Source organism: Fundulus heteroclitus, unplaced genomic scaffold (assembly GCF_011125445.2).
Source record: "Fundulus heteroclitus isolate FHET01 unplaced genomic scaffold, MU-UCD_Fhet_4.1 scaffold_230, whole genome shotgun sequence".
Taxonomy (NCBI): domain Eukaryota; kingdom Metazoa; phylum Chordata; class Actinopteri; order Cyprinodontiformes; family Fundulidae; genus Fundulus; species Fundulus heteroclitus.
The window spans coordinates 72898-91974 of NW_023396642.1; the positions used below are offsets into that span (position 1 = coordinate 72898).

Genomic DNA, 19077 nt, shown 5'->3' on the forward strand with positions numbered 1-19077 from the left:
ATTTATCTCCGTCCACCATCAGCTCATCTCTAAACAGCTCCCCACGGCTGTATCTCTGACCCATCGCCAGTGTTTTTAAATTCAAAGAAAGTCTTCAGGTAATTTGCTGCTTCATGTGAAACCTACACTGGGAACCTTTTTGAGCGAGCTACCCAACAAGGGGACCTGTTGTTCTACACACACAAATGCTACTATCTCCTTGGATGGATGTGAAACGTGAACCTTGCTCAGTGGAAAAGGGTTTTGAACAGTTCCTCCCTACAGTCTGCCCGTATTGGTCCAAAAAAACAAACAACAAAAAAACAACAATGGCTGTGTATTTAACTCTTGAAGCATTCACACTGATATAGACAATGTTTCTAAAACTGAAAAGCCATATGCCTGCCTGAAAAAGGTTCAGGCAGGGGTTTAAAATTCTTTAGAAAAAGTCACACAGACTGTTTTGCATGTAAGCTTCGTAGCCTTTTTGTCCTTAAACTTCATAACTCCTGTAAATCTCGCACACCTAAACTCTATAACCAAATCGGATTCACAAAAAAAGACAGAAAACTTGATTGCCAAAAATATTTTATTAAGTACAACGTTCTGTTGAATGGGATCCAAATCAGTTATGTACAATTCCCAAGTTAATTCCCAAGTTTTGGCTTAAAATAGTCCTTGATTTAAATATACCATATATACGACAGTCTTTGATATTGTATCACAAACATGTTTCATAACAGTTTTGTTATGGGTAAAAAAAAAGATCATTAGGTTTTAGTGTTTGATTTTATAACAATAACAGGTGCAAATAAAACAGAAACCCATCTTCATTTTCAAGCAGATTTAGGTACAGTGCTACTATCCAACAGAAAGTGACAAACAAGATGAAAATGAAAGCAACCACAGCAGTAAAAAAAACTCCTCGACAAATATTTTCACTGGTTTTAAATGCAATCCTTGAATATTCTAAGAGATGCTTATTACTTGGTTACAAAATCAGAATTTATTAAAAAGCCTTAACAGCGCAACACCTTGAAAAAAAAACAAAGTCAAACCTCCATTCTTAGCAATTTGACACATACCGTTTTTAATATATAAAAACTTTCAACTAAAAGATCAAAGATTTTTCCAGGATTTTTGATGTCAACTATGGGCCCCTAATTTCAAACCTGAAATCTGACATACAGAGATGGAATCTGATCCCTTTTTCAAATTTATACTCCAGAGTGGAGTCGGTTAGAATGAACATTCTCCCGCGCTTTCTATATCTATTTCAATATTTTCCTATCCTGATATCAGAAAGGCGCTTCGTAGAATGGGACAGATTAATATCGCAATACATTTGGCAGGGAAAAAAAGGCAAGGGTCAGATATAGAACGCTGCAGTTAAAGAAAGAGAAAGGTGGACTGGCTCTTCCCAATCTACAGGTTTACTACCTTGCTGCCCAGTTAAGACCAGTATTCTGTTTATGCTCTCCATCTTACAATGCGGGGTGGAAAGATTTGGAGGGAATACTTTTATTATCAGTGTTAATGGATAAGGATTTACAAGAGGGGCTGAGTATACCACATGACTCAATGATACACACAATGCTGGGTTCTTGGAGAAAGGTAATTAAAATTTGTAAATTGGCTAACCAGATAAAAATACTCAGATGGTGTGGCTTTGATTCAGCCTTTAGCCCAAACAAGAACGATGGGAGATTTAAAGGATTAACCACTTAATATTCATTAATATTCATTTACCCTGAAGGGATGTTTCAGAGTTTTGAGGAACTTCAGAGATCAAAGCGGTTGGAGAGGGTTGACTTCTTCAGATACTTACAGGTGAGGGCCTATTTCAACCAAAATATACACGACAATTGGGAAACAACCAAATCAGGACTTTTTGATGAGATCTTGTCTTTGTTGAAGTCAGGTTCATGGAAAAAACTTGTCTCCATACTGTACAATGGTATTCTATCCTCTAAACAAGGTGACACAGATTACATTAGAAACAAGTGGGTAAAAGAAGGAAATTTATCTCTCTCAACTGAAGCCTGGGAACAGATTAACAAATTACACTGGATGACCTCGAGCTCCAACACTTGGAGACAGTTCTGTTGGAAAAACACGGTTCGATTTTTTGTAACTCCAGGTTAGAAAAAACATCGGGGAAGCGGAGACACATGCTGGAGACTCTGTGGAACAAATGGAGCAAATCACCATCACGTCTTCTGGAGCTGTCCGGTGATTAAAGGTTTTTGGGAGCAAATGTGTTCCCACCTTAATAACATGTTTACTGAAAAAATCCCATGTAAATGTGAATCCTTAAACTTAGGTAACATCTCGTTTGACAACTGGACTCGGGAAGATAAAAAACTGCTGTTAATGCTTCTGGCAGCGAGCAAAAAGACAATCACTAGAAGATGGTTAAAGCCTGAAGCTCCTACAGTTGAGGACTGGGTCAATATTGTGCAAGACATTTATATTCTGGAGAAGTTCTCCTTTTCTGTTCAAGGTCGCAGGGAATCATTCTTCAAGATTTGGTCCAAATGGACAAACTGTAAAATCAGTAGTCCCCATGGACTTAATATGTCTATCACATATAAATATTGTGGTGCTGTGTATTTCACTCCGGTTCAGGATGATGACAAAATTATGTTCCTGACTGTGCTTTTCCCCCAACAGAAGAAAAATCAGACTGGACCCCCCCACCCCACTCACTTTTCTGTTATGGTTGTTCATTTAGTATAACAAAATTCCTGGATTGGCTTGTTATTCCTGCTCATACTTCCCTCGTTATGGAAGCTGGTTTGTTGTAAGTAATTGTAACCTGCCTTTCCAATTAAAAGTTTAAATAAAAAATAATAATAACAAATCTCTCTCTGTTGTAGTGCTTTTTACTCAAGAATATACTGTATACACACGCCATTACATGTGTGACCCCAGAGGATGAGAAAAACAAGGGACTAATTTACCTGCTCGACTTGATATTTCTCTCAGTAATTGTGACTTTTTTATGGTGCATAACAACCCTCTGGGCTCCTTGCGACCTGGGTGTGGTTGTCATTTCAAAGTCCTCCTTTGAGCCAGCAGAACCACGTGAGCTGGCAGAAAACGATTTCCCATGAACACTTTTGCTGCTCACTTCAAAGCCTGCCTGCGAAGACCTCTGCGGTATTTGAGCGGAGCTCGGCCGGGTGTGCATACTCTGCTTCTCACTTGCGGACCCATTCTCAGCTACGAACACTTTAGTGGATTCAGAGATGGCTCCCTGTGGGAGGCCCTGTGCTACCTGCCCATGCGCTCCTTTCATTTCCACCTGCCCTTCAACCAGCATCATACCCTGAGAACCTTGGAGGCCTCCAACTTGTATCAACCCTTGACTGAGCCCAGCTTGACTTTCCTGACCAACCATCTGCTGAGTTCCCCCTGACACTAGCACCATTTGGGGCTTGGACTCAACTACATACATGGGGGTAGCTGCATAGTACATGGTAGGCTGCTGTATGAGCAGCGTTTGGTTAGGGATGACAGTTGTCTCCTGGGCTCTGGGAAGGGTTGCTGAACGCTGGGAGTTCTCAGTAATTCGCCCCTCTTGAATGACAGTAGAAGACCCAGATGCTTTGTTGGAAATGTTGACGTTGTTGACATTCACGTGCTCTCGTTCTTTAATTGTTTCCATGTGAGTATGGACATGCGTTTGGGCCGAAGTGGAGGGCCTGACTTTGGATACCGATTGCTTGGAGACATCAAAAGCTCCAGCAACCACCGAAGTGGTCTCCAGGTCTGTTCCCTGGCAGATTTCAAACAGGGTTTTGAATTTTGGACCCAGGTCTTCAAGGAAGGCAAAATCTTGATCTTGAAGTTCAAGGAGGCTGCAGCAACCCACTGAACCTGCCAGTGACTCTTCGCCCTCGTACCTGTAGCTCACCTGAGTGTCCTTCTCCTGATATTGCTGTGAAAATTGACTTGATTTCTGTAAACAAATGAGAATAAATGAGATAACTTAAACAACCGAGTACAATGCAGCCTCTCAGTATTCTGTACGGAAAACTAGAGATAACTGACATATTTTTCAAGTCAAGTCTACATTATTTGAGGTACAAAGCCAAGGCAAGTCTCAACTCTTACAGACACAGATCCAAGTAAAGGTCCAAGTGCTGGTTTCACAAGTCCAAGTAAAGTCTCAGTTCTCTGAGATGCAAGTCCAGGTCAGTTCTCAGTTCTTCAAAGTGGAAGGCGAAGTCACGTGTCAAGTCTCTAATGACTAAAATGTATTTACATCACATGAAAGATATCTAATCTGCCTTAAACACAGATTGAATGCTCATGAATTAGAATCATAATCCTTTAGCCTAAAATAAAACTATATTTTTCAGAACAATAATTTCCATCCATTATCTGTACCTGCCCAGGCAGCGGGTTACCTTTCTCAAACCATCATTGGGCAAGAGGCAAGGTACACCCTGGACAGGTTATTACCTGCTGTGAATTATTTCTAAATGGTTATGGTCTAATATTTATTTCAATAGATATATAAATATATTTATCTTTGAGGAAAATTAATAGTATACAAAGGACTATAATTTTCAAATGGGAATAAAAGAGTTATAGTGGAAATAAAGTCATACAAGTTGATGTTGGATTTCAAACTGCATCAAACAGAAAGTCCTTTTTTTATATTCAAATAGTGATCGCCTCCTAATCCCTGTGTTCAAATGGTCCAGTCCTTTACAGTTTGCTCTCCTCAATTTGACCTGGACATTTTGCTAAACTTTTTGGAAATCATGTTCCAAATATGCATTTAGAAGCATTAATTGTAAGTCTAAACAGTAAACATGCTTAAAGGGAAGCGATAAATTCTATTCAATTCAATTCAATTCAATTTTATTTATATAGCGCCAAATCATGAAACATGTCATCTCAAGGCACTTTACAAAGTCAAGTTCAATCATATTATACAGATTGGGTCAGATTATACAGATTGGTCAAAAATGTCCTATATAAGGAAACCAGTTGATTGCATCAAAGTCCCGACAAGCAGCATTCACTCCTGGGGAACCGTAGAGCCACAGGGAGAGTCATCTGCATTGTACATGGCTTTGCTGCAATCCCTCATACTGAGCAAGCATGAAGCGACAGTGGGAAGAAAAACCACCCATTAACGGGAAGGAAAAACCTCCGGCAGAACCGGGCTCAGTATGAACGGTCATCTGCCTCGACCGACTGGGGTTACAGAAGACAGAACAGAGACACAACAAGAGAGACAAAAAAGCACAGAAGCACACATTGATCTAGTAATCTGTTCTACATTAGATGGTAGTAGCGGGTGAGCCGTCTTCTCTGGATGATGTCACAGTTAACAGAACGCCAGACCAGGTGTACCTACTATGAAGAGAAAAGAGAGAGAACAGAAAGTTAAAGCTGAAATGACAACACATAATGCATAATTGAAGAACAGTAGAACTCAATATAGTGAGAAAATTAGATCCTGATATACTCCAGTAACCTAAGCCTATAGCAGTAAAACTATAAAGGTAGCTGAGAGTAACATGAGTCACTAGTTATAATTTTTGTCAAAAAGAAAAGTTTTAAGCCTAGTCTTAAAAGTAGACAGGGTGTCTGCCTCACGGACCAAAACTGGGAGTTGGTTCCACAGGAGAGGAGCCTGATAGCTAAAGGATCTGCCTCCCATTCTACTTTTAGAGACTCTAGGAACCACCAGCAGACCTGCGGTCTGAGAGCGAAGTGCTCTGTTAGGAACATACGGGGTAATCAGAGCTCTGATATATGATGGAGCTTGATTATTAAGGGCTTTATACGTTAGAAGAAGAATTTTAAATTCTATTCTTGATTTAACAGGAAGCCAATGAAGGGAAGCTAAAACAGGAGAAATATGATCCCTCTTGTTGATTTTCATCAGAACTCTTGCTGCAGCATTTTGGATCAGCTGAAGGCTTTGAACTGCATTTTGTGGACTTCCTGATAGTAAAGAATTACAATAGTCCAGCCTTGAAGTAACAAATGCATGGACCAGTTTTTCAGCATCACTCCTGGACAGAATGTTTCTAATTTTGGCGATATTCCGGAGGTGAAAAAAGGAAACTCTGGAAACCTGTTTAATATGGGATTTAAATGACATGTCTTGGTCAAAAATAACACCAAGATTTTTTACTTTATTACCAGAGGCCAGGTTAATGCCACCCAGATTAAGTGATTGGTTAAGAAGTTTATTTTTTGAGGACTCTGGCCCAAAGATTAAAACTTCGGTCTTGTCAGAATTTAGATGCAGGAAATTTAAAGTCATCCAGCTTTTGATGTCATCAAGACATGACTGCAGTCGAAGTAATTGATTGGATTCATCAGGATTTATGGATAAATATAGCTGAGTATCATCAGCATAACAGTGGAAATTAATCCCATGCTGTCTGATAATTTTGCCTATCGGAAGCATATATATCGTAAAGAGAATTGGTCCAAGGACTGAACCCTGTGGTACTCCACAGGTGACCCTAGAGTTTGAGGAAGATTTATTATTAACATGAACAAATTGGAATCTGTCTGACAGATAAGATTTAAACCAGCCTAATGCTTTCCCCTTAATCCCTACAGTATGCTCAAGTCTTTGTAGGAGAATATTGTGATCAACTGTATCAAACGCAGCACTGAGATCTAACAGGACAAGTATAGACACTAGTCCATTATCTGAGGCCATGAGAATATCATTAGTGACCTTCACCAGAGCTGTTTCAGTGCTATGATGAGCTCTGAAGCCTGACTGAAACTCCTCAAGTAGGTCATTACTTTGTAAATGTTCACAAAGTTGATTAGCAACTACTTTCTCAAGAATTTTAGATAAGAAAAGAAGATTAGATATAGGTCTGTAATTTACTAACTCATCTTGATCAAGAGAAGGTTTCTTAAGTAAAGGTTTAATAACAGCTACTTTCAAAACCTGTGGTACATATCCATTTACTAAGGATAGATTAATCATGTCTAAAATAGTGCCACTGATCAAAGGGAATATCTCCTTAAACAACTTGGTTGGGATTGGGTCTAACATACAGGTAGAAGGTTTAGATGAAGCTAAAATTTTAGATATCTCAGAAAGCTCTACTGCTTCTAAACAGTTCAAACACTGCACAGATTCTAAAGATTCCTCCAATGCTGCCTCACTTACTGAGGACGAGGTAATCATGTTTGGGAGGATGCCAATTATTTTATTTTTAATGGCATCAATTTTATTTATGAAGAATCCCATAAAATCATTACTACTAAGAGCTAAGGGAATGGATGGATCAACAGAGCTGTGGCTCTGGGTAAGTTTGGCAACTGTACTAAAGAGAAATCTAGGATTATTTTTATTCTCTTCAATTAATGATGAAAAATATGCTGCTCTAACTCTGCGGAGGGTCTTGTTATACAACAATAGTCTGTCCCTCCAGATTAAGTAGGATTCCTCTTGGTGTGTAGAGCGCCATTTTCTCTCCAATTTCCTAACATTGTGCTTCAAGGAACGCAGCTCTGAATTAAACCAAGGAGCCAGCTTCCTGTGAATAATCACCTTCTTTTTCAAGGGAGCTACATTGTCTAATGCAGAACGCAATGAGGAAGTCACATTGTTAGCAAAGGTATCGATTTGTGAATGGGAAGAAACAGCAATGCTGCCATCTACAGGGCATTTCTGCAATACTGAGGATATTAAAAAGGGGACAGACTCTTTAAGTTTTGATACAGCATTATCCGATAAAAATCTACTATAATGGAACCCTCTTTTGGGGGTGGAGAATTCAGTTAGATTAAACTCAAATGTTATTAAAAAATGATCAGACAGGACAGGGTTGTGAGAGAATACTGTTAATTCTTCACAATCAATGCCATATGTCAGAACAAGGTCTAAAGTATGGAGCCAAGAGTGCGTCGGTTTATGCACATTTTGAGCAAAACCAATTGAATCTAGGATAGTTTTAAAGGCTACACTAAGGTTATCACATTCTGTGTCAACATGGATGTTAAAATCACCCACTATAATAACCTTATCAGTATTTAACACCAAATCAGATAAGAAATCTGACAACTCATCCAAAAACTGAGTGTAAGGGCCTGGTGGACGATACAAAACAACAAACAGAAGAGGTTTTATTGCTTTGCAGTTTGGATGAGGGAAACTGAGGGTTAAATGTTCAAAAGAACTGTAATTATTAGTTGGCCTGGGACTAATTAATAAATCAGACTGAAAGATAGTTGCCACTCCTCCTCCTCTTCCCACAGATCTGGGAATGTGGAAATTTGAATAACTGGAGGGAGTTGACTCATTTATACTAACATAGTCCTCTTGTAGCCAGGTTTCTGTGAGACAAAACAAATCAATCTGATTATCAGAAATCAATTCATTAACTAACAGTCTTTGGAGGGAGAGACCTTATATTTAATAGACCACATTTTATTATTTTATTTTTAGGTTCAAGGTGAACCATATTGATTTTTATTAGGTTTTTATGATATGTTCCTTTTAGATCAGTTTTTGATCTGTTAAGTTTTGGCCGTGGGAAAGACACCGTCTCAATAGGATAATGGGTGGGTAACACTACAGAAGCTGCAGAGAGGTGTGTTAAACTACGGCTCTGCTTCCTGGTCTGGACCCTGGGTTGTCAGCATTTAGGAGAACTAATAAATCCGGCCAGATTCCTAGAAAGAAGAGCTGCACCATCCAAAGTAGGATGGATGCCGTCTCTCCGGATCAGACCAGGTTTTCCCCAGAAAGTTCTCCAGTTATCAATGTAGCCCACGTCGTTTTCAGGACACCACCTAGACAACCAGCGGTTGAATGATGACATGCGGCTAAACATGTATAAGAAAGAGTGACGCATGAAGTAACAGATGGGTGAGAACGTTGAATTTTTGAGTATACATAAGAGGATTTGTTTGTATTTGAAATAACCTGGGGTTTGTTTCTAATGATCTCATCTTAACAGCGTAACAATAAGAGTAAAAATAACATGTAAGAGATAATTTCAGTCTATTCTGTTGTTAAATTACCCCAAGCCACTTAATAAGGAGTTTAGCTTGTGAGATATCTGTGGTAATATTATGTTGCCATGCAAACATTAACAGATGGTTATGATTCATTATTAGTCTACGTTTGTGTAACTATCTCTGGTAACCTCTAAACAAGATAATATGTACATAAATTTTAAAGGTGTGGTCTGTAGATTACTTATAAATGCTCGTTAAACAGCAGCAATAAACATAAATTAACACAAAGACTAACATGGAAACTGCATTTAAATTGTTTCACGTTGACTCAAATGATCCACACTAACAGCCTTATTTTGTACTTTACTTCTGCTTTACATGTGATAAAGATTGTTCATGACACTCGAGTTCCAGAGCTGGAGCCCAAGTCACGTCTCGAGTCTTTAGAGCACGAGTCTAAGTCAAATTTAAAATCTTTGTCTTTGCGACTCAAGTTTGATTTGTCTAAATCACAGGCCGGAGTCTCCATCTCTAGTTAACTCTCAGAAAATATAAGAATTCAAAAGAAACTTACATCTGAAAAGTATTGTCCAAGATGATGTTCTGACAAAGCCATGTCACTGGAGGCTGCAGCTCTGTGTTGAGAGAACCTCATGTTTTGTCCTGCTATTGCTCCTCCGCCCATAAAATCCATCTGATTCTGGCCTGCCGAGTATTTGTGGTTGTACGTCTTGTACATGTTCATGTCCTCTGCTGTTAAGGTCCCTCCTCCACCCATTGGATGCTGTGAGCAAACCAAACTGTCCAGGTATGCCTGTCCCCCAGACATGTTAATGTTCCTCATCTTTAATGTGCCACCATCAACCTGCACTGGGACTTGGAAACCAGGCATGTCCTGTGAGTTAGGAAAAAAGGGAAAGCAGTTCTGTCAACGCTTTTATGCAAACCAATAAATGTAACCATTACATGAAATCTCTTTGCACCTTGTCTTCTCCTTGTCCCTCGGTGTGATACAAGATCAGATGTTCTTTTGCCTCAAAGGGAATAGTTTTAAACTCTCTTGCTGCGCTTCCACAGAGGCAGATGAGCAAAAGAAGGGGAACCACTTAAAAAAAAAAAACACGAAAATCCAGAACAATGTTTAAATTGCGGTTGTGGTTAATAAACAGTTTTCTTTCACCATAGATACTTCCTTTCTAGAACAAACAGATTAAATTACTCAGAAATACAGTAAATTATTGAGTCATAGCTGTGCAATGCAGGCAGACGTCACACTTCTCCTCCAGCTAAGACCTGCCCTTTTTCATCTTTCTGTTCATGTAACAGCTTGATCTATTAAGCAACGTTGCAAAGGAAAGTGATTTGCCTTTACTCACATAGAAGGAGCAGCAGTCCCAGCAGCATGAGCAGGATACCTCCAGCTCCAAAAGTTACTTTGCTTTTACTGCGTGACAGGCAGGCCTTGGTGCGGTCTTGGCATTTGCACACCGTTATGTCGATGATCTGGGGCTCAGAGCAGGACGTTCCCTGCTGGTCCTTGATCTCCAGGTGTGCTTTGTAGAGGCCTGGCCATATGCTTCCCTTGTGTCGAAGGAGGACTGTGGTTTCTAAATACAGACGACACCTGAATGTAAGATTTGCAACCCAGTATATGAAAGGAAGCTTGCTTTGTGCTGACTTAGTTTTAACTTGAGAAAAATTATGATTTATTTATTTATTTATTTTTGCAAGGAAAGTACAGGTATTCTCAAGCACAAGTGTTTCCGGTTTTAATCCTGTTTCTGAGACACTTTACAGGCAAGCTTACAAAAACAGACTGGGTAAAATAAACTGAAAGAAAAGAAAGTTTGAGCTTTATATCATTTAGATTATTGTGTAATAATCAAACCCAGGTGCTTTCCATTCCTGTCCTCTGCACCCACTGTCTTGCATGTTTTAGATGTGTATCCTCATGACCAATTTACTTCAGACAGGTGTGGAGGCAGGGAAACCCCTAAAACATGCAGCACAGTGGGTCCAAGGAGAGGAATTGAAAAGCACGATTTTAACCTGAACTTGAATTCCTTCTTTAGTGTAAACTCTCGAGAGACCATTTAACAGACAATTTAGAAAAAATATATAAAATCTCACTATTAAATGGCTCCAAATCCCACTTCTCTTTGCTGTCCCCTTGAATCACTTCAAAGGTAAATGGTGCGGAGTTGGGGAACCCGTCTTCGTCCTCTGCTGTGACGTAAACTACATTATCACCAAAACATACGGTTCGGGTCGTTGAGGTCAGTGTTGGACAGTGGTCGTTGAAATCCTCAACCTGAATGACTATGGTCCCTGTTGCAGTTTTTGAGGGAATGTCTGAAGCCCAGTAAAAGCAGCAGTAAGTTAACATATCAATTCGGAGAACAAAATTAATCAACAGCAAAATTCATAGAACGTACCATTGGAGATGCAAATAATTTCAGCATAGTATCTTCCGTTGACCAAATACTTGGACTCTCGGTCAGGATATTTATTCAACTTGATTCCGGCTGTTATTGGATCAATAGAAAACCAGTTGTCTTCATCTTTTAACTTTGCATACCTGCAAGTAATTGAGCAAAAGAAAAATCTGTTCAGTTGATTTATATAGTGCCAATCCATCTTGGACCAACAGAGACCAACAGATTCAGATCATATCTGGTTGAACAGGATGGGCCTGTTTTAAATTCACTTCACTCCAATACATTAAAATCACAAAGTATTCCTTTGGCTTCCGATCCATCAACTAACAACCAAAATACTTTCTGATAGTGATAAAATACAATTAAATCAAACTGATCACATAATGTCATAAAAAGAAAAAAAAAGCGATCTATTTAAGAACAACTATGGGGTCTTCATAGCACAGCTCATGGAGATTTTTTCATTACTCTTTTGTTAAGAAAAAATATATTAAAATGAAGATATATTTTATAAATGTATTAACAGACTATAATAATACCCCTCAATATCCTTAAGTTTTCAGTTGTATAATAAATGCTATGGTTACATTTATTTAATTTATTTATTATACAGTCAAATTCTAATCAGATAGAACTTCAAAGTCAGATCTTTGCGAAACCAGATGGAAAACGAAATAATGTTTAAATATTGCTATTGTATGAACAAAGAACTTAGTTTAATGTAGATTTACAGCAGAACAAGATTATCTGCTATGTGAGAGACATTACCTCACGTTGGTGGCAGTCTTCAGAGTGTCACTGTCAATAGCAGCGTAGGTTGTTATGACTTTGTCCAAAGAGATGGATGTTTTCTCTTCAGAGACAGTCACCGATTTCACACTCGGTTTGAATCGGGCGCCCTCTTTCTGGTTGACGACGTTTATGTTGATGGGATACGACTTTGACCCAGAAGCTCCTGTAATCGACATGCTGCTGCCAAAGTTGTACTCAGCTTCATTTTTAACCTTCACTGCCAAATTTAGCGCCTTTATTTCCTCGTAGTCCAGAGCCTATAGATGATAAGCAAAAAATTAGCAGGACAAACTGGCTTTCAACCATCAGTTTTAGTCAGAGGTAGGGCTGTTACGTAATGTTGTTCTGCTAACATTCCAGGGTGCTGTCTGCACCTCTGGTGAAACAGGTTAAAGCTAATTTTGAGAGCGCTGCATATGTGTGAGGGGAAAAAGTTGTTGGCAATGTGAACAAATAAAACTTCTCCTCAGTCTAGGTCAAAACATTCACGTACAAAATAGTTGAATAAGCATTCTAAATCATTAATGTGGCAGTATTTTAAAAGTTTTTGGTTTTTGGAGTCATTTTTACACAATCTCACAATACCAAAAGTTGACTTATGATGCTAAAATCGGCTTTTGCTTCATAGCTTTCTATTGGTGCAAAACTAAAGGAGAACTTTAGAGTTTCTATTGAGTCTGGACTGTATCTGATTAGTTTTAGTTAAAAATTGATTAGTGACAGAAAAACCACATTTTAATGTTTTTTTTTTATTTAATATGAAAACCATTAGATGAGCTTAAAAATGGCAATAACTGAACTAGTCAAACATAGACTGGAATACTCCTCAGTGATTAAATTATTCACAACACAGTTTGGTCTTTATTCAGTGGGTTAATACAAGGAAAGTGGGATTCTTACTTTTTTCTGGAAATATTAAAAAAAATGTTTCTCTCACTCTTGTGAACCTGGTATTGTGTATTTTCTTCTATTGGGAGCTGGATGTAACTCTCGTACTCTGATGTCTTTTAAACTTTTTCATTTAAACAGACCTTAGTTATGGTGATAACTCCCTCGTTGGTCTTTTTATCAGTTGAGATATTGAAATAACCGCCTTCATTTCCTGAAACGATCTCGTACACGGCGAACCAGTTCTCTGTATTGATCATATCCAGGTCAACTGCTTGTATCCTTAGGACTTCAACACCAACAGTGTTCTCCTCCACGCTTCCTTCGTACTGGCAAAGAAAAATAACTTCACTTTGTGGCATTATCAACACATTTCTTTGTAAAATAAATCAATGGTTGATGTGTCCCATATACCATTTCTTTTGCCAGAGTTGGAATGTTGTCATTTATGTCTGTGAGTTTAATCTCAATTTCACCAGTTCCTGTGTTTCCTCCTGGTTTGCCTCCCTCGTCAGAAGCAAGAATGATCAACTTATATGTGTCTTTGGTCTGAAAGAAAAAAAAATGTTAGAGAAAAGGAATTTGAGTTTTAAATCACATATAAATCATTGTTCACTAAAGCCCATATTAAGTAATAAACAACAAACAGTGACTCACCTCTCTATCTAGTGTGGTCTTAGCAACCCTAACCTCTCCTGTTTGGGGTTTGATGCTGAACATCCCGCCACTGTTACTTCTCTCATCTATTCTGTAGGAGAGCCAGGCGTTTATAGTGGTGTTATCATCGTCATCTGTAGCTATGACTTTCATGACAACAGTACCTAAAACAAACAAACAAATATAATATAGTTTGGAATTATATTGCATGAAACACATTTTCTTCCAACCAAGATCACATATTGTTTTACAGATCTTTGATACCCTGATTGCTGTGCTCGCTGACTCGTCCAACTTGCTGGACCTTGATGACAGGAGTGCAGTCATTAATGTCCTTAACTCTAATCATGATAGTGATATCCTTTTCAGCGCAGCTCCCATTGGGAAATTTTGCCACACCAAAAAGCTAAAAAGAAGAGCAGAATATGTTTTGCTATTTCATTCATTTTTCACAAAATCAACAGAACTTTAAAGTGTGCTTACCTTATATTCTGCAATTTCCTCTCGGTCCAGAATGGAATTGACCTTAATGTTGCCAGAGTTTGGGTCAACTTGAAATCTGTCCTCTGGATCTTTGTCAGCACCATGACCAGTTAAAGAGTATGTTATGTTTTCCTCTGTCTCCTTATCTGAGCGAATCTGAAACACAGATGCATTGACTTTAACAAAAACCACATGGAAAGCTAGCTTCTTGAAACTGTATAGAAATAAGGACATCTTTTTGTCTGTTCTGTCTCTCTTCGAGGTCGGTTGTGTTTTCTCTTCTCTCCAGCTTTCACCCCCCCCCTCCCTCTCTCCTGCTTCTGCTGCTATGTCTTGTCTTTCCTAGCACTTTCTTCATATCAACCAAACTCTGAAAAACATGGATCTGGTAAGCTGGTCTCTCAATGCTATTGATCAATTTTTTTCGACGGGTTGGCAGCATAAAGGGGGACCCGTCCGGTCCTGATTTGACTCATTTTGTGGGATACACCCTAAATTCCTGGATGGAAAATGGTGTGTCTTTAAACTTTTGTCATTCCTGAACGTTTGAAATTTTTACATTTGGATTCAGGATACTTGGATTTCTACTTATTGGATTTGGTGGATTTTTGATGTATCAGCAAATACAGCGGATGTCGGTAGCCATGTGGTCTTGATCAGGCTGCCGGCTGCATGACGCGCTCACTAAGGCGGTGAACGGACAAACCTGGAAGGTGGAGGAACAGAGCTGAAAAGCTGGCTGTGCTGGAACGCAGACTGGCTTCAGTGGTTGGACTCAAGGGGAGATGGGATAAAATCTGGAAGTGAAACGCGGAGAAGCCCCAACAATTTGGAAAGTTGGATTTACCATTTGGAGCCAGCAAAGTCTTAAAGCTGACTAGAAAGGCAGAGCAGCTTGTCTCATAACAAATAACATATTTGGTTTATGCCCTCCCTATCTCTACTCCTGGATTGTTATGGCGGATAGAGCTCAGAACTCTCCCGTGCTCCTTCCTTCCCCGCTGACATCAGTGGATGCTTCTCTGAACTGCTGGCCGGCTGATAACATCAAGGACAATGGCCTCTGGAGAGTGTTCACGGAGATAAAACACTTTCACCCATACACACACGCATAACTGATGCTCATATAAACTGATGAACACAAGACTAGTCTCCAATGTTAACCTTCTGCTACATGTGTCTCGTCTTATTTATGCTTCTCGTGCCAGACGTTTTTTTTTTTTGTCGGATATCTCACACTGTATCGTGAGAGGATAGGGTGTGTTTTATTTGGCTTTTTTTTCTCTTCTCCTCCCCTATGTGGCAACAATCTTTTCCACAGATTCTATGGCAGCGCCCTGTGGGCACTGTGTAAACAGTGTCCTTGGCAGCATGGCCTCAGTAAACCGTCTCCCCCTGAAATGTTTGTGATGTATGTGATGTATATATGTGATGGCGGTTGTACTGAAACAGCAATTTCCCTCTGGGATTATTAAAGTATATCTGATTCTGATTTTGATTCTGATTAAAGTATTTGTGTCTGAAAAGTCTTTTGACTTAATTTTTTAATGGTATTATAAAATATTACTTCTGAATGTATTTAATATGCAGTATGCTATCAGAGCATTTTAGGAGTAAATCTAAACACACCAGAATTATATTTTTTCTTGCATTCATGTAGGACAATAACACCCAAAGGGTTTTTTGTTGTTGTTTTTTTACGAGTGAAGTTCTGTTATTGTCATTAATAGTTCCCACGCCTTTAGTTAACAGTTGTCATAATGTCCCGACTTTGTAGTGAAAGGCTAACAGGTAGTTGGACAGACTTTCTGTTTAATGCCTACTTTTGAAGAAAAAAAACTGACACTAAAAATGTTTATGTAAATGAAATACTATATCAGCAGTTGCTGATGTTACCTTTTTATAACACTGCTATTAAATGTGTTGGATTCTTAGCCAAATAACCTTCTAGCATCACAATAAAGTTACCTTTGTTGAATATTTCTCAGTTAGAGTTGAGCCAACTTGGATTTTGTGACATGCTGTTAACACATCCGTGTTGCATCCTTTGAATGTGAACATTTTCAGTTTGAGTTTTTCCAAAGGGCAAAATTGAGCTAAAATCAACTTTTTATTACTTTAATTATTTATTCACTTTTCAACAAACTGTTAGCAATGGACAGTAAAGCTGAGAGTTTATATTTAAATTCTATAATTTATTTGGGTAAAAGGTGAGTTGCATTATAAAAACAATTTGAGAGTGAGGCTTTTAGATTAGCATTTTGAAAAGAGCCAGAACAAACAAGTACCCACTTTTACAACAGACTCTTCAGTGGTGTAGTCCTGTCCCTCCTTAAGGATTTTGGGGGCGAGGATCCATTCTCTTTTTTGCCTTCTCAGCGATCCATTATGTCCTTCTATGTTCATGGGAACCAGCTTCATGGGATCAAAAAGCAAAAACACAGTGAAATACCTAGCAATACACGTGTAATACTCACAAAGTCAACTAAAACTCCTCTGCTACTGCTGCATCATATCTTAAACAGCTATTGAGAAAATTAGGACACCTCTGCAACGATTCGCTGAAGTCTCTTCAGCTATTCCATTCAAGTGTCTTTGAAATTCCAGAACAAGTACACATCATTCTGCTTTAGGAGGTATCGACTGGGTTACTGCTTTAATCCAGCAGCATTGTGAAAGATGGCAAAATACATACAAACTGGGATTAATAATCAGGTTTATTCCACCAAATTTAACTCCTAAACTCATCCTAAGGTAAAATAAACAAGTAAATAAATGACAACACAATTAGGCATTTTTTCCTTTTCATTACTTGACCTAAGAAAAAACACAGCATGCATTGTATTTTAACCAACTGTTATTTTCTGTTCATACATGCTTGAAATTATTGTCGTTGTGTTTGTTGTTATCTGGGACGACTGTTTTCAGGGTTTTATCCAAAAAACCCACAAAATGTTCACTTTGCCTTTTACTCTAAACAGTGTTAGAGAAACTAAAGCTTTTCAGGTGGTCTCTCAATTACTTTTCCAGAACGACAGATTTTTGTTTCCTTAATCTATCTGGACCATGACAATAGCCGTCCTGGTTAACTGCTGTGGTTAGATTAAAAAGATTTTGAAAATCCAATTTACAGGAAGTATCACTGTAAAATTGCTAGACTAGAGAACCACACGGTTTGGCAGGTCAGAAAATTAGTAGGTTAGGGAAAAAAAGTGAATATCTAAACAGAGAGGTAACAGTGCACAGTACATTGACGGCCTTAATCTGTTCTGTCGCGGTCTGTTAAAAGTGTCATTTGCATTTCAAAATGGGACACTGTGTTCAAAATAACCCATCGTGGTATTTTTCTACAATAAGACAATGGCTGCTTGATAAAGCCTACACATCAAGGATTCTTTGTTCTTTTTTTCCCTTTTTTTTTTTTTTTGAAACATGACACCAGGTCCAGGACCTACTTAAACTTAAAGCAGCTCTAGGTTTCTCACATCCATTTTGTATGAGCAATGGCTGCATTTGAAAGTAACGGGGGGAACCAGTCCCCCAACAATAAACAAAAAGCAAACAAAAGGGAGAATCTTGGTAAACACAGACGCTTCGCGTTATAATGGTTTTTACTGAGGCGTACTGGCCATCTTTACACATTGAGCCACACCTGTTGAAAGATCCCTTTGAGTTGCTTTATTTAAAAAAAAAAAGTATCCTATAAGAAAGAGATAGAGGCCGTTACTCACAGCGACAAAGAACCCCAGAAGAATGAAAAGACTGCATCTGAGCAGAAGATCCATCGGAGAAAAAAGATACAGAAAGTTCTTTCTCCTCGTTTTGAAGAGAGCTCGCCGCGCTTCTCGGTTCTGGTGAAGGGTCGGTTTCTTCAGACTTTGACCCACAGGACGAGAAATGCGCTGGATGTCAGTCCTCTTTCGCTGGTACTGTTCTCGACAAGGAGTGATATCAGAATCTGCTTTCTACAGTTTAAAAAAAAAAACATGTGGGTAAAAGGAAGGGAAACAAACTAGTTTAGGTTGGGCAACAAACTGAGTCTAGAGTAGTCTGTCGTGTTTCATGGATGGAAACAGCTTAGGTTTGAAGCAGGTGCCGTTCCTCTAGGGTGCCCCTGAGCGACATGCTTGCATGTCATTTGTTCCTTTTCTGCATTCTGCCTCCATCTATGGAACTCCCAGCAATCACGCAGTAATGTCGCTGAACCAGTAACAGCTAGGGTAAAGCTACAGTATATAGACACTAATAGACACACACACACACACACACATAGACACAAAAAGTAACGTTTAAGTTTTCTTTTATTAAATCGTGAGCACAGAAATTAACCTGAGACATTCTTACCCAACATCATGTTGAAACAGAGTTCATTATTTATTATGAAGTGGTACAGTCAGGGCCTGCCGGAGGTAAATGCAAACTTGGCGTCTCCTGAAAATACTTAACTGAAAACTAACATGATATGCCGTGAATTAAGTATGTGGGGACTGCTGTTTACAGGAAGGAGGAGAGGATGAAGCAGCAATCTGTAGGTACGGAATGGGAGTGCAATTTGTCAAAGGGGAGAATTAAGTCAATTAACTGTCAGTTTACCTGCAGATTATAGCCTTTTCTCCATGCTTCTTTGTGAATACAACATTAAACTTGACCATTACAGTAGAACTTAGATTGCATAAAAAAGACAAAGCATGGACAATACAAACTGGAGATCAGAAGTGCTGTGATGGATGCATGGCCGGCCCGAGGCACATGTGAGCTAAGACCATCAGGGGGGGCCACACAGTGAATTTCTTCTTTTTCAGCAATCAATTAACTGAAACATATTTCAAATCAATACACCCCATCACCCAAACTAGTATAACTCTGTGGAGCAACA

The 19077-nt window shown here is 38.9% G+C and overlaps 1 protein-coding gene across 1 annotated transcript; it reads right to left on the bottom strand.

Moving 5' to 3' along the window:
• Positions 1-562: 562 nt before the first annotated feature.
• On the bottom strand, positions 563-18261 carry LOC105923974 (desmoglein-2). The gene is made up of 14 exons (XM_036129836.1): positions 17933-18261; positions 16494-16616; positions 14202-14357; positions 13983-14124; positions 13719-13882; positions 13476-13610; positions 13205-13390; positions 12150-12430; positions 11379-11521; positions 11074-11295; positions 10320-10550; positions 9927-10048; positions 9518-9838; positions 563-3943 (listed from the first exon to the last, which is right to left on the bottom strand). The coding sequence occupies exons 1-14, from the start codon at positions 17984-17986 to the stop codon at positions 2939-2941; spliced, it is 3285 nt and encodes a 1094-aa protein (XP_035985729.1). The 5' UTR covers positions 17987-18261; the 3' UTR covers positions 563-2938.
• Positions 18262-19077: the final 816 nt, after the last annotated feature.

Excerpts from the sequence above, each read along its gene's own strand:
- LOC105923974 (XM_036129836.1), bottom strand. The coding sequence starts at position 17,986 with ATGGATCTTCTGCTCAGATGCAGTCTTTTCATTCTTCTGGGGTTCTTT. Across the intron at positions 16,617-17,932 it reads TTCTGGGGTTCTTTGTCGCT|CTGGTTCCCATGAACATAGA; the intron begins GTGAGTAACGGC and ends GATCCCATGAAG. Across the intron at positions 14,358-16,493 it reads CTGAAGAGTCTGTTGTAAAA|ATTCGCTCAGATAAGGAGAC; the intron begins GTGGGTACTTGT and ends TCTGTGTTTCAG.